This window comes from Meleagris gallopavo, chromosome 7 (assembly GCF_905368555.1).
Source record: "Meleagris gallopavo chromosome 7, MGAL_WU_HG_1.1, whole genome shotgun sequence".
Lineage (NCBI taxonomy): Eukaryota > Metazoa > Chordata > Aves > Galliformes > Phasianidae > Meleagris > Meleagris gallopavo.
This window is the reverse complement of record NC_139410.1, coordinates 21,727,853-21,742,841: the sequence shown is the minus strand read 5'-3', so window position 1 is coordinate 21,742,841 and position 14,989 is coordinate 21,727,853. Positions and strand designations below refer to the sequence as shown.

The 14,989-nt window shown below is 44.7% G+C and overlaps 1 protein-coding gene across 14 annotated transcripts in view; it reads left to right on the top strand.

Moving 5' to 3' along the window:
• The first annotated feature begins 200 nt into the window (after window positions 1-200).
• Window positions 201-14,989, top strand: part of LOC109368541 (uncharacterized) — a 28,920-nt gene continuing 14,131 nt past the window's right edge. For 2 of the 14 annotated variants that reach the window (XR_014884486.1, XR_014884485.1), the window contains exons 1-4: window positions 281-652; window positions 1,038-2,002; window positions 2,070-2,102; window positions 2,239-2,793. Coding sequence is in view for 1 of the 14 variants with exons in the window: in XM_085228468.1 (XP_085084594.1) it covers window positions 1,850-2,002; window positions 2,070-2,102; window positions 2,247-2,475; window positions 13,276-13,310 (450 nt within the window). In the remaining 13 variants the exon portion in view is untranslated. The other 12 variants (XR_014884493.1, XR_014884495.1, XR_014884492.1 and 9 more) reach the window with 12 other exon arrangements.

The window sequence follows — 14,989 nt, the reverse complement described above, 5'->3', positions numbered from 1 at the left end:
AACTTTTTTTTCCTTTTTTTTTTTCTCCTTTTTTTTGGACGAGGGGAGAGGGAAAGCAGAACAGAGACAGCACACAGCAGGGGACTCTGGAAACTGTTAAGGCTGGAGATGTTCTTCGAAAGGGTGTCGTGTGAGATGCAATGAGATCCGTTTGAATTAGGCACAATTGTTAAACTTATTAGTGAATCCCGCCATGAGGCGAGGAGAAGCCCGTAACAAACTGTAATTGAAAGTGCAGGTTAAGTCCTTAATTCAGTTCTAGAGCCCACGTGACTAACTGTCAGAGTCCCCGGCCAGCCCTAACGAGCCCCCCGCCGCTAACGAGGCAACGACTCCCAGCTGCCGAGGGGCCGCGGCCGCCCGGGCACAGCTGCACCTCGTCCGCAGAGCGGGGCGGCTCCGCCCCAAAGCCTCTTAAGCTCCGCCGGAGGCCGCCGGGAGCTACGAGAGAGCTGCCGGAGTTCATTGCGTGGGGGAGCCGGAGCGGGCTCCGTTTCTTTTGTCCGGTCCTTGCGCCGCCGGGGCTGCGAGGCACCGCGAGGGGCTGCTCTTAAAACGAGACCTCGGGATTCTTTGTAACGTTCTCTGTTTGTTGTGTTGTTTTGTTTCAGATTGCGGCGAGACGTCTCCCGGCAAAGATCAGCCCGAACCGGTGAGTTCTTCTGGTGGCGACGGGACCGCGGAGGCGGCCAGCACTCGGGTCCGTCCGCCCTCTGCGGCAGGAGGCCGCCGGGCTTTCGCCGCTCTCCGTTCGGTGGCCGACGCGGAGCTCTCGCCGGGCCGTCCCGGCTTCTCGGAGCGGTGTAACATCGCCGCCCGGCTGCCGTCGCGTTTTCGGAGGGAGCTGCCGCTCGGTTCCCCGAGCGCTAACGCGGTCCTGAGGGCTCTCGGTTCCTCCGGGGCTTTTTAGCGGGGGCTTCAGTTTCTCCCGGTCTCATCGGTAGGAGCGAGCGGGACGGGGCCGTATTTCGCCTCTGTGCCGCTGGGAATGAGAAGCGGCGCAAAGGGCTGCTGAAACAAGTTTTATCCTATTGCAGGCTGAGCGAAGGCTGCAGCGGAGCCTCTCGTCATCCCGACCCGGTGAGATGGTGGAAGCGGTGAGTGTTTGGGAGTCACTAGGTAAGTTCTCTCTTCTTGGGGCTCGTGTGCGGCTGCCGCTCGGACGCTTCTTTGGGATCAGCACGGCGCCGCCGCCGAACCGCCCGAGAAGGGTTTCGCGGGTGCTTCAGCCCCTTTTGCTTTTCAGCCCCTTCTGCTTCCAGCGGTGGGAACGAGCCGGCTGAGACGATATCTTTCCCCCTCCCCCTTATTTGTAATTTCAGGAGCCTGATTTCGTTCCCGTCGTGGAGACGTGGTGGCACAGCTCGCACAGCTGGAATGCTGTTGTGGATGGCTGCGTTCCTTATAGGAGAGACAGACAGGTGAGGTGGTGGAGTTTCTCTTCCGGTGAGAGAACTGGAATGTACTGAGCCTCACCTCCCTCCACAACAAGGTGATGGGACAGCTGCAAGTCGAGGTGACAGCTGCAAGTGACCTAATGAGCAAAAATTTCTAAGTAGTCGTGGTGGATTCGGTGAGGGGAAATGATGCTGGACCAAGGAGGTAGCCTTCTGTGTTGGGACGAGAGAAGGGCTGTGGAAGATATGGGGGGAAATATCATACTGTCAGTAATGATCTGAAGTGCAGGGGTCTTGCTGATGGTGACGACGGGCTCATTCAGGCACCGACGGGAGGCGCGAGGTGGAAACATTCACAGATCGGAACGTCAGAAGTAAGGATGCTTGTGCCGCGAGAGTGACAGAATAGGCTGCGGAGTCACCTTCTCCAGGGGTCTGCGAGTTGTGTCCGGATGCTTTCCCGGGTGACGCGCGACAGGGAAGCGGCTTTAGCGAGGGAGCGGGATCGGACGACGTCGTCGCAGGGCGAGCGCCGCAACGGAGCGTTTAGCAGCGAGGATCCGCCTGAGCGTGGGAGCGGTTTCATCGGCGGTGAGACGAAGGAGGTGAGAGACCCGAGGGCTGCCCTCCCCCCGCGCCCTCTGAGAAGCGATTCACGGAGCTCTTCCGCAGGTCCAGGGCCGGAGCGGGGATCGTGCTGGTGAGGTAAGCGGTGTCCTTTGGTGCCTGAGCTGTGCGTGCTGCCCCCGGGCTGGAGTTTTCACCTGGGATCGGGTGCCAGAGAACACAAGTTGTTTTTGTTTGAGGGTTATGGTGTGTGTTTGTTTCTTCTTTATTTGAGCCCTCAAGGTGTGTGGCAGGTCTGCTCCTGGAAGAATGGGATTGACAGAGTGTGAGGGGAGAAGTGCAGCCTGCAGGACTCTGGCAACTGTTCCTGGGGGGAGCTTGGTGAGGTCCAGCTTAGCCAAGGTGAGTTCTTACTTGGGGTTGTGGTGCAGCTGGCATCCTGAGAGGGAAGTCTGCATCCTTGGCTGGCAGGTGTGCTGCACTCATGGAAGAAGTAGAGGAGAGCCCCCAGGTAGGCACTGTTTGTGGTGGTGTGTTGGGTAGGTGGTCAGTCTCCTTGGTGGGTGTCTGTTGTGTAGTCCTTTGACCTGGGAGCCCCTGTTGGGATCCCTTTAGTGGGTGTAGAGGTTGGTTAGTGTGTGGGAGCTGTTGAACCTTGTTCTGAACCTCTGATTGGCTGCTGAGTCAGCTGTGGAGCACAGATGAAGGTAATCCACCTGTGCTACTGGAAGGGGTGGAGCCTAGCTGCACCTCTGTGAGATCCCATTTAAGAGCTGACTACCGGTAGGGAAAGATCTCTTGGAGTCTTCTCAGTGAGCCTGGAACAAGGGTAAGCATTCTAACTGTTCTTCTTTGGTGTGGTAACTTGTCTAGCCTAAGTTTCCTGTGTATTTTTTAATTATGATCTGTATATTGTTGATTTATTCAGTTTATTAGCAAGGGAGTTGGTTGTGTGGTTGCTTGGCTTAGAGGTTTAGGGGGGGAAAGAGCACAGCCTGTGCACTCAGAGTGCACAGGCTGTGCTCTTCCCCCCCCTTGTGTGGGGCTGTTGGCTGGATTTTGCACCATCTCAGAGAGATTATTTTTTTTTTTTGGGTGGGAGGGTGGGTGCAGGTCAGTAACGGAATTTTTTCCCCCTCCTGCCTATCGGGGCGCCCCCCCCTCCTGCCTATCGGGGCGCCCCCCCCTCCTGCCTATCGGGGCGCCCCCCCCTCCTGCCTATCGGGGCGCCCCCCCCTCCTGCCTATCGGGGCGCCCCCCCCTCCTGCCTATCGGGGCGCCCCCCCCTCCTGCCTATCGGGGCGCCCCCCCCTCCTGCCTATCGGGGCGCCCCCCCCTCCTGCCTATCGGGGCGCCCCCCCTGCCTATCGGGGCCCCCCCCCTCCTGCCTATCGGGGCGCCCCCCCCTCCTGCCTATCGGGGCGCCCCCCCCTCCTGCCTATCGGGGCGCCCCCCCCTCCTGCCTATCGGGGCGCCCCCCCCTCCTGCCTATCGGGGCGCCCCCCCCTCCTGCCTATCGGGGCGCCCCCCCCTCCTGCCTATCGGGGCGCCCCCCCCTCCTGCCTATCGGGGGTCTCCCTGGTGAAGGGGGTCGTGTCCCTGGGTACTGGAGTGGGTCCTGTGTGGTGATGGTTGCTCTGTGGCGGTGCTCCCAGTCCTGAAGGTAGGAGATGGAGTTGGGTTCTGTGTCCTGCTGAAGGAGAAAACTCAGTTTATTTCAAACCTCAGGGAAAACCTGTTTGAGACTCTGATGTGAGAGGGTGCTTGCTCTGTGTAGTAATGTAATGTGTCTGGAGGGGTGTGGGGGCATTTCCCTTTTAACAGGGTTTGGGTAAGTGGGTGGAGGTGAAATGCTCCTGTGGTGTCTCAGTGTATGTCCTGCATATGCTATGGCTGCTTTACAGTATCAACAAGCTAAATAGGCTGATAAGGAAGGAGGAAAGTTGCTGCTCTGTGACTTGTCATCTCCTCTTGGGGGAAATTAATTGATCTAAAAGGGAAATAAAAAATGGAAATGCTTGTGAAAGCTCCTTTTGTGAGAGCTCTCTGAGGCCAATTCCAATTATTATATGAATAAATGTAGAAAACTCTGTGGGTAAGGTTTTACTCAGTATTTAAGAGCATGCCTCCTGTAAAATGCACCCAATTGAATCGCTGGACAGGTGACTTTAAGTTGTCTAAACTCAAATAGTGAAAAGCTAGGTCTCCTGCTTTGAGAAGTCTCACTTCAATTTCACTTTGGAAAGAAATGAGAGGAGATCTTGTAGATACAATTATGTTCTCATTTCAACATGTGCCCCCAAAATGCTGGTAACTAAGCTTGCTTCTGTGAGGTGGGAAGCCGGTGGTGATAATTCCCTTTTGCGGAAGAATTATTGGCTTGTGAAGGCTTTTTGCAAAGACTTTTTTCCACAGGTGTGAATGCCCTGTGGTGTGTGTGAGAACTGGAATGTGCCTATGAATATCTGTGCTAAAATGGAATGGCTAGGCTCAGCTAGCTCAAGTTTTTGTGGTGAAGTGGATTATCTGCCTGTCTCTGACTTAACAACAGTAAATCCTTGCTTACCGTCAAAAGAAAGGATGCAGCATCTATTTCTGTCCTTGAGCCTTGTTCCCTTGCTGCTGATCTTATTTCTTGGGTAACACAAGAAGGGAGAAAAATGATCCCATAAACAATCGCTGTTTGGCATGGCGTGTTCTGTGGGGGGAAAAAAAAGGTGAGACTTAATAACAAATACTTATGCTTTTGCAGTAAATAAGTTGTAAGCGTCAGGCTTACTTTACTTAGTGAGTGAAATCACCTGCTGCGTTGCCAGTGTTTGTATCTTTGCAGCTGTATTTCTGGATAGAAGTCTCTTGAGCTTCCTGAGCACAAAGGCAGGTGAGCTGGCTGGAGAGCAGAGTGGCAGCAACTGTCTTGCAGGGAAAAAACCTCCTTTCCTTTTTTAAGATGAGTTCACTGAGAACTCTCTCTGGTTTCTTCCTGGGTAACCTGAACTAGTGCTTCTTGGCAAAACCCTTGGCTGCTGAATCTTGGGAAGTTAGTTACTGTGAACCTTTGTCCCTAGCTGAGGCTGAGCTCTAACATGAATGACAAAAATACTTTGTGCTTACTGCTTGAGCTTGTCTGGGTCTCAGGATTGCATCCTGTTCCTCCAATGCATTGACTGCATCAGACAGCATGGTGTCATCCTCAAACTTGCTGGGGATACAGTTGTTAAGTATCTCAGCCTTCTCCTTGTCCGTTATTAACAGCCTGCCTGTATTGCTTGCTGGGGTGTGGTAGGCCTGCTTGGACTTGCTTTTTCTGGCTTGTTTACCTGTGTTTTTCTTGACACTCCAAGTACCACTGCAGTTTTGTCAGGACCAATTCAAGTAATGCAAGGCTCTATCAACAATGGAAGCAACAGTACCTGAGGGATAAACAGTTCTTAGCATTCTAGAAACAGCAAAGCACAGAAGCAAGCTTACTGGTCTTGCAAGTCTTTCAAAGGTGCTATAATTTAAACCTATAGAAAAAAACAAATAATAAAAAAGTCAATATTTGCCAGTTTAGCCACACTGTGGCATTGTAGAAAATGGCATTTGCTTAAAACAAGATGTATCATATAAAATGTAAAAGCTGAAAAGAATGTTACCTTAGCATTAAAAAAAAATTGTACAGTTCTGAGTGGTAGTGACTTCCTGCTGCTCAGAATGTGGTTATACAGCAGTGCTCCATGCTTGCAGGAACACTGCAAAAAGCAGCAGCTCCAACTGAATTTCAGAGATATTAAGAATTTTCACTCTCCTTCTCAGAAGGAGGCATGGTGTTTGCCACCAAAATGTTGTGCCATTTTGAGTGCTGTAAAAAGCCCTCTGTACAACAAGGCTATAACAAGGCAGAAGATTCACCAGCAATTCAATGCAGTCAAGGACAAAACTGGAAAGATTTCCTTTTAATTAGATGCAAAAAAAAAGAAAGCCAAGAAAAAGTAAAAAACCCCCATGAACCCAGTACCAAAAGCTCCCTTTAAACAGTTAGGTGAAAAGTGACAGCCCTTACTACTTATCTTTTCCCCTCTCTGTCTCTTATGTGTTACTCCAAACTTAAACACGTAAAAAGTGGTTTCACATATCCATGCCACAGCGTAGTTCCTAAATACTGGCTTGTGACCTGAAGGAACAGCATCACATAAAATGTAGTACAGATGAGGGCAAGGCAAAGCATACTCGTAGAACAATGTTGACCTCTTACATATGTTAAACTAGATGAAGCAGTTGCCTGTGGCACGCAAAACCAAACGCTATCTTTCACAAAAATCAGTGAGTGCTGCCCAGTGGGGCATCTAACAGTCAGAATCACATCTAAACTAATACAGCATAGAACTGAAGTTGCTTGAGTAACCCCAGTTATTGTGATTATGCATTTCCAATTCAATAACTGACCTTAAGCATTTGATCAGCAATGAGAGCTAATTCAAGATCTACGTATGTTTGAGATCTGTTCCGGTGCTCGAACAGCAGACAGGCTTCCTCGATGCCAGGACATCTGCATACAGTCTGTACTTCAAAGAAAACCTTAGACACACAATGTGACAAGGGACGAGCTTGCTTGCTGTGTGTGCTCTGGGTTAAATTACTCATTCCTTGTAAACATCCACGTTGCTACCAGAAATGAATAGCAGCACGTACTGTTCAGGTTACTGTTTGCTCTTTGCAGAAGACTTTGCAGACACTTTTCAGATAAGTTGTCACTGACATAAAAAAAAATCCTCCTAAGATGGAATTTTCTTATAAATCCCACAGTGTTCTGTACTTATCTGAAGTTTACATAACCAAAGGATATGCCAGTAGAGCACAACATAATTTGGAGTATACCACAGAGTAGGAAGTAGGAAGCTTTCTTGGCTCGTATTAAGAGAGGCAGATTATTCCCTACTGAATACTGGCAGAGATTTCCATAACAAAAGGTGATTTTTTTTTTTCTGCCTTATCCATCAAATTTTCAGTATCTGCCCTTCAGAGTAGCTTTATTTCTGCCCTTAGCGTTTTTCTTTTTTGCATAATTTTGGGCAACTTTATCTAAAAAAAAAAAGCATAGAAAGCATTTAATGCTTGACATCCAGTTGTACCCGGCTTAACCCTCATTAAAAATATAACTCTTATGTCCTTAAGCCACAGTATTGCAAACAGAAAATAAATACAGTTTTAGTAGCTGCGATGCAGATGTGAAGTTGTCTTTATTTATTGTTCTATCTAATAACATAGCACTTGCAGTATGTTGTTTGCACTCATATGGGCTTTGCACTTCTCCACTTCACTGACACGTTTAATCAACCTCAATAAGTGTCTTACTGCTTCTTCTGCCTACCATAAATATTGTAAATTCAAAGCTGGTAGATCAGCTTTTTTTCCTCTCTACAGCCCAATTATCTGAAATAAACCTCACCTGACAATGGAGTAAAACATTCTCCTCACTGGTGCTCACAATACATTCCTTGTGCTTACTCCATTGTTTCTTTGCACCTGTAGTTGGTTTTCTGAAGCGTACGTTTTGTTTTTCCCCATGCCCACAGTCCAGAGCAACATCGCTACATGTTCTGTAAGTTCAGTGGCCAGTTTGGGTTTTCAAGATACACGCGGCAATGGAAGTATATTGAATGATGTAGGTGGGACTAATTAATGATGCAGTTGGAATTAAAGCCCACACTACATCACTAATTTACTGATATCAAACTCTACTTTGCACTGGAAAGCATGCAGAGCTACGTGTGCTCTTCCAAAATCTTTACGCTAGTAGGTTTTAGGAAGGGCAAGGCTGCTGTGGTTACTTGTGAAATCTATCAGTTTTAACGTTCCAAAGTTCTCCAAGAGACTGGCGCTATCTTCTCAACAGAAAAGCTGCCAAAACTCCAGTGGATTTGTGTTAGGATGACAGCGTATGAAAGACGTAAGGACAATTACTGTTGCTCATTTTCAACCTTTCATATGTATCAGTATTATTTCAGGAGAAGCCTATAAATTCATACCACTGAAGTAGAGAAAAGACACCGAATGAGAAAATTGAGTGAGCAACGTTCCCATTACTGAGAAGGGAAAAACTCCTCAGAAGAATCATAGTTGCTTTTTAAGTACCATCTCTGTCAACTCAGACCACCCCAGTATAGGCTGCATTACAGGAAGAATTGCTTCGGCATCTACTCATTTCCCTGCTTGTCTTCTGAAGCTGTTCCTAACCGTGCAGAGTCTAGAAACTAATACTTTTACACCTCTGCCTGTACTCCTTGTTGGCCTTAAAACTTCAACAATTGAAGTGAAGTGTCCATCTTTGCTCTGTTGAACTGCTGATCACTTGCTTTCTTGAGCTGAAGAAACATTTCTCATCATGTCCTTCCGGTAGCTTCATCGAGTACAGCACTGACTGAGCTAATCCATTTTAATGTGTTTTATTCACTCCTTACGTGCAGTTTGGGGTCTGTGTAGTTGTGCTACTGATTTGCATTTAAAAAAAATGTGAAAATGAACCACGTGTAGAAGAAGAGTTTGTAAGTTTGAATAAAACGTTACTCTTCAAACACAGGTAATCACTTCTCATATTATCTAGGGCGTACGAAAGCAAAGTCCATAGGAAAAGATAAAAACCTATTTAAACAGAATTTACCTTTAACATTCTGGCGATTTTCTCTAAGGAAATATTTTTTCCTACTTTAGAAACGAAGCTCAAAAAATCCAAACAAAAAGCAAGAAACAGCCAAAAAGAAGAAAAAACAGAAACAAGAAAACAACACTGAAAATGTTATATAATCCAAGACAAAACACCTGTAACTCTGTAAACAGAATGTGACTTCACTAGAAAGACAATCTGGATTCCCTCTGTTCTCCCTTAGTCAACAAGTGAGTTCTGTAACAGGCAGCCCCTTCTTACCTCACTCATTTTGTGCTTGCAGTTGTGGCAAACAGATCCTGTCAACTGCTGATCTTAACTGATGGTAGCAATCTATCTATTGTCTTTGAATGTTTTTTTCTCTCAAAGAAATTGTTCTGTCAAAGACCAACTGAAGACTCAGTTTGGACTATCCAAATCTGAGTACACCACACTCCAGTTGCAGGACTTTTTAGCCCATATATTTATCTCTAAGGTGATGTTTAGCTTGGAAGGTGGATAACAAATCTCCCATTTTTAGAAGGCAGTCTATACATAAACCTTGCCTGCTGATTTGCTTCACTTTCTGAATATCTCTGTGTTTTTGTTGTTCTAGCAATGACATGGGTATTAAATCATTGTCAAAGTTATGGGGAACTTGCAGTACCTAAACAACTGACTTGCTAAAAGATACAGATTTATTCTCTTCTTCTATGGAAAAGAGACAGAGGAAGTGGCAGGAATGCGTGCCCTGGGCTGACACTTCTGGAGTTCTAGTAAGTTTCAGCTAGCACAGCTAAAACATATAGAGCCCAAGAAACTCAAGAAAGAGGCAGCTAGTAATATGCATTCATCATTCTGCAATAACCAAACCACCTGTATACTATTAATGCTGTCTCAGCTTGCGTTATAATTGTTATTTACTAATGTCATAATTGAAATTTATAGAAAGAAAATTCAACGCAAAATAGCACAACTGAAATCTACATCTCAAACCCAGCTCTCCTTTCTGTTTTGAAATGAAGGTATGCTTACCTTCACAAGGCCTGTAAGGTCCTGAGAAAAGCAGGGACCTCTGCATTAGAAGCTCTCACCTCCACAGCCAAGCCTTAAATAAGATCTGGTAGATTGGTTGCACCTGAGCTCCTCTGGGTTGGCCCTGCCTTCCCAGCAGGTGCTCCATCACTGGGTCAGGCTGTGACTCAGCATTTCCACTACAACCAGATTATTTCAGTAAGCAGTAAAATGTGCGTGCCTTGAACACGTTGGCTTCCAGAACTGGAACACTAGTGGACTTTGAAGAATCTATCTATCTGAAATATACATAGGCTGCTCCAAAAGTAATGCTTCCTATTTATTGCCATGAGAACTACAGTGGATACGGAGAGCACAATGACGCTATTTGATAGAGCAATTCTCAGCTACGACACACTATTTTTTAACATAGTCGCCACCATTAGCTTTGCATTTTCACCAGCAATGAGCAAGAGCCTGCATGCTAGTCAAAATCTGCACCAGCACATTCCAGAGCAGCCCTTGTGTGTGTATATGCACACGTGAACTCACAGTATCAAGCTATACAGCAACCAGAGACAATCAATACTTGCACTAACATTTTTTAAGTTCTCCAGTACCATCAGCCACAAACAAGTCTCTCTGATTGACTGGCCCCTCCTTCATAGGAATATTTGATGCGGACACTTATACAACTGGAACAAGTAAAGCAGGAAATAAATTACTGATCACCTCAGTAAAAGAAAAAGCCAACAGAGCAGAGAAAGCATATGCAAGTTATGTCTTCTGAGGTAGATACAAAAATTAAGAGAAAGTATTTTTGATATTCTAAAGCGTGGCATTCTGCTAGTCTTTCACTGCTATTTCTCTCAACCTTAATCAAATACACTTGCATCAGGATTGCTTTCAATGTACTGATGGATTTATCCCAAACACTTCCTCCCCTTTGAACACCAGCAATGTTTCCACTGGCAACAACACACCAGGTGGAAAAGAATCCATCCTATAGGCAAAACAGAAGAAAAAAACAACATGCTGAGAAAAGCAGAGCTATTAACAGAACGTATTAAGATTACACAGAAACATGCTATTAAAGCACTAAAGCATAGGAATGATACTTCTGCAATCTTTGCCAATCTTTCCTTCTTGAACATCATTTTCTAAAATGGATTATTTGGACATTTTGAGTGAGATCATTGAGTTTTGGGTGGGGGGGAAAAGAAAGGGTAAATGTGCTCGAAACAGCTGACTTAGCAAACATTTCCATCACATCAAGATAAGTGAGATGAAAAAAACAAAAAAGGACAAACAGAAGGCCATTAGGGAGCCAGAAATAATATTGTATTAAGCTGATTTCTGATGAGTGGCAAACATTGCGAATTGCTAATCAGCAATGCTGGAAACAGATCAACCTGAGACAAGCTAACTTCATAGCCCCCACTTCAGGTATGTGCTTTCCTCTTGCAAGAGAAGGCAAATCAGACTATGGAATCCTCCGCTGTGTCATGTTTAATTCAGATTATTTTACTACTAAATTCAAGAGCTTATTACCTTAAAAGGAAAACAGATATATTTTCTTATAACATAGCTCTACCACACACTCAGCACCTAGTTGTTCTGCTGTGGTTATCTATCTTTGAGAGCATTTGGCATGAAAATTTCCTAAAAAAATAGAAAGGAGACAGGTTTTAAGTTGGCTTGGGTTGTTTTCCTGGCTAAAATACATTTATGTTTAGGACTTTATTTAACAGAACGCTTTGTACCACTGAAATATGATAGTCACTGTAGAGGATGTTACTGTGTAAATATAGGCACTGAAAAGACACCTTAAAATAGTCATTGAGAGGAGAACTTCTAACAACAAACAATTAACTTGAAAAGCCAGTGAAGAAAAGTACGACCTGATAATGAGATCATAGAAGCATATAATCATAGAATGGTTTGGGTTGGAAGGGACCTCAAGGATCATTGAGCTCCAATCCCCCTGCTAAAGCCTGTTAATTGAAAGTTTACCGTGAGCACTGAGGAATGCTCACTGTAAATGTCTTCAGAAAAACAGTACCCTACTAAGAAAAGTAGAAAATGAACAAGAGGAAAGAAAGCTGCAAAGGAATGAAAAGTAGCAGACTTTATACACTAAAACATAATGGAAGTTCCTAAGCAGACTGACATCCCTTCAAAATTGGCTAGTTTTCTCTGCGCTTGAATATGCTAAGCATTTTTCAGTATTAAAGATGATCGCGCTTTTGATGGGGAATAAAAATCATCAAAAGAATCAAAAGACTTGAGGTGCTTCTAACAATGATACCACATCTCCGTTTCATTTAGCATGATACATTTAAAACATGTTAATAAAAATTAACTTACATGCTGAAGTGAATGGTTTTGACTTTTTTTTCCTCCTCCGTTTAAATACCTGGGACTGAGATTCAGTAAGCACTACAGAGGAATGAGTGCTGACTTTTACTTCTCAGAAAAGAAAACGGTATTTCAAAGCACTGAATGGAGCGGGGAAAACTTTTCAAAAGGCAGTGTTTCAAGAACTGACATGGATTTTTCTGCTTGAAAATATTTAGGATGGATAAGATAACCAGACTTGGTCATAGCAAAAGTAGAAAAGATTCCTAAATGATGAGAAACCCTAAGAATAACCAGGCAGAATAACTGCATTTTAAGAGACGGGATCTATGTGGTCTTACAGAAGACGACAAGTTAAAGTTCACAAATTTGCAAACTGCTCTAGGCTTTTTGTTTAGTTTTAGCATTTCAGTTCAAAACTTCAGAACTCCAGAAGGCTACATCCAGTGAAACTAACAGAGAGTAATATTAAAACAAAGCGGTTATCAACATGAACCTAATCAGCTTTTGGAAATCTTTTTCAAAAGGTATAACCGAGGCCAAGAGCTTAAAAGGATTATAAGTACTAAAGCAAATGGAAATAGATAATGAATGAATCCAGAATCACAACAGCAACTTAATTCGTATGTGCTGATTTCGTAACTACGAGGAATTTTTCATCTTTTACAAGCTTGTGGCATGGGTCACTTCCTGGCAATCATTTCCACATAAACAGAAAAACAACATTTCTCTTGTTTATGTGATGAAGAAACAGTAAATCCAACATTTGAAATCCAACAAAAAACAATAACAACAAAAAAAACTACCAATAGCTCTAATTTAATGATCCATTGTGGCTTCATAAACATATATGGGAGGATGACTGCAAGGATTTTGCCTACCCAACTCCCAGCACATCTTACTGCAGACATACAAGGAACAGAGCATTTTTTCTCCTTTTATCTTTTATTGTATGTATGGGCAGGAGGATGTAAGAGAGAGTTCTTTCTGACTTTCAACAAGCCGTTACCATGAAATGTTTGAGAGGGTATGTGCCAAGTACAACGGCGTTAAAAGAACGCTTAACAAGCTTAATTTAGAAAACATATCTGTTCCATAAATACATGAGATAAATGAGAAGTATTTGCGTGAGTCGACATTCTCAGAAGGGACCTAGTTTGGAACATTTTTATGTATTTGGCAAACTTAACAACCTTTTTTTATTATTATTATTCTTTCTAAAAATATTGAGTAGGTTAGGCCACAGACACAAGTGCTCAGTACTGATGTCTAGACTTCTGCAGCTTCTAATTCACCTTTTTTATCTAATAATAGCTACAAGTGAATTTAATCACAGTTCCAAAAATTGAAAAAAAGCAGGATGACCCAACGATGAAGAACAGCCAGGTTGCAGCCTCTGCAGTCCTGTGGTCGCTCCAGCACCTGTGACGGGTTCTGCTTCTGCTCCAACCCTTGCAACGCATCCTGTAGCTGCTCCAGTCCCTGCAACAGGCCCCGTAATTGCTTCAGTCCTTGTAATGGACCTGTGGGTACCGTAACCCTTCTAAAGTGCCCCGCAGCCGGGGCAACGAGCCTTGTGGTCACTCCAATCCCTATCAGAAGTCCCACAGTTCAACCAAAGAACCAACCAGTGCCTGTGACTGTTGTCTCCTATAAGCAAGAAGAAAAAATGTCTACAAAAGCCAGAATGTTTAACAAGGAGAGAAACTCATAAGATGAAGGTGGAACAAGGCCAAGACTAAAATGGGAGGAGAAGAAAGAGAAAGAAACTGTCTGACTCCTAACATTAAGTGAACTATGAGATGTGCGAAAAGGTTACAGCTGTTGGCCAGCCGAGCACCACACGCATTCAAAGGTGAAAGCAACCACTGAATGGCTGGAAACAGACCCCATGCACATTCCTACTGCCCAAAGTACTATCCTGGGCCCTGAAAAGCAAGCCTTCTTGTGACATGGCACCCCAGGAAGAACTGCGTCACACAACAGGACTAATTTCTGAAGCAACCTCATAATGACCTGGGCAAAAGAACACAGCACTGAGTTGGTATTTCACATTCCCTACTATACACAGCATCTGGAAAAATCAGATGATATATTGGCCTATTAAAGACTACTGTTAAAAGCCTTGGGTGCATGCCATTCAAACACTGGGTCACGTATTTAGCAAAAGCCGCCTGGCTATTCAGCACTCAGGGATCTGCCAGCCGGGCTGGTCCTGTCCAATGAGACGTTCTGTGTACCATAGAAGGGGCATAAAGACCCAGTGGTGCACGTAAAGAACATGCTGAGCAAGACAGTCTGGATTATTCCTGCCTCAAGCAAAGGCAAGCGTATTTGTGGGATTACTTTTTCTAAAGGACCTGCGGGCATGTGGTGGGTAAAGCAGGATGGTGGGTGTCTGTTGTATACCTCAAAGGGATTTGATGCTGTGTAAGAATAAATGAAGATACATATCGTATATCAGTTGCTACACAATACTGCATGCCATCATCACTACAGTTGTTATAGGCCTCAATAACACCATTGCAATTAGAACCTCCCCAACTAAAGAACGAATTTTGATGAAGTCAGAACTAGTTTAGCAAGCACCCAACAATGGATGCTCCCTCATGTACTGAAGGACTGCTACGACAGATAGAGCCCAAAATCATGAATTAAATGAACTTCATGGAAAGACAATTTACATGGATAGACCATAGGCTATGGGAATTAGATGTGTGTATACATCAAAAAGTAAGACAGGAGATAGTATATAGTTAGGACGTATAAGATACCCCAGCATAACATATAAGAGACCCCAGCATAACATAAGTGGGACAGGACAAGGGGCGGATGTTGCCTTAGTTTCATCGGGGAGAGAATACATTTTCTTCAAAGTGGCTGGTACGATGATACGTTTTGGAGAAGTACAAAGCTGATAACACACCAATGTTTTCAGTTGTTTCTGATAGTTCTGAACAGAGTGAACAATGTTCCTTTTCTCAGCTTCTCCTACTGTACAGGAAGAGGGTTGGGAGCAGCACAGGGA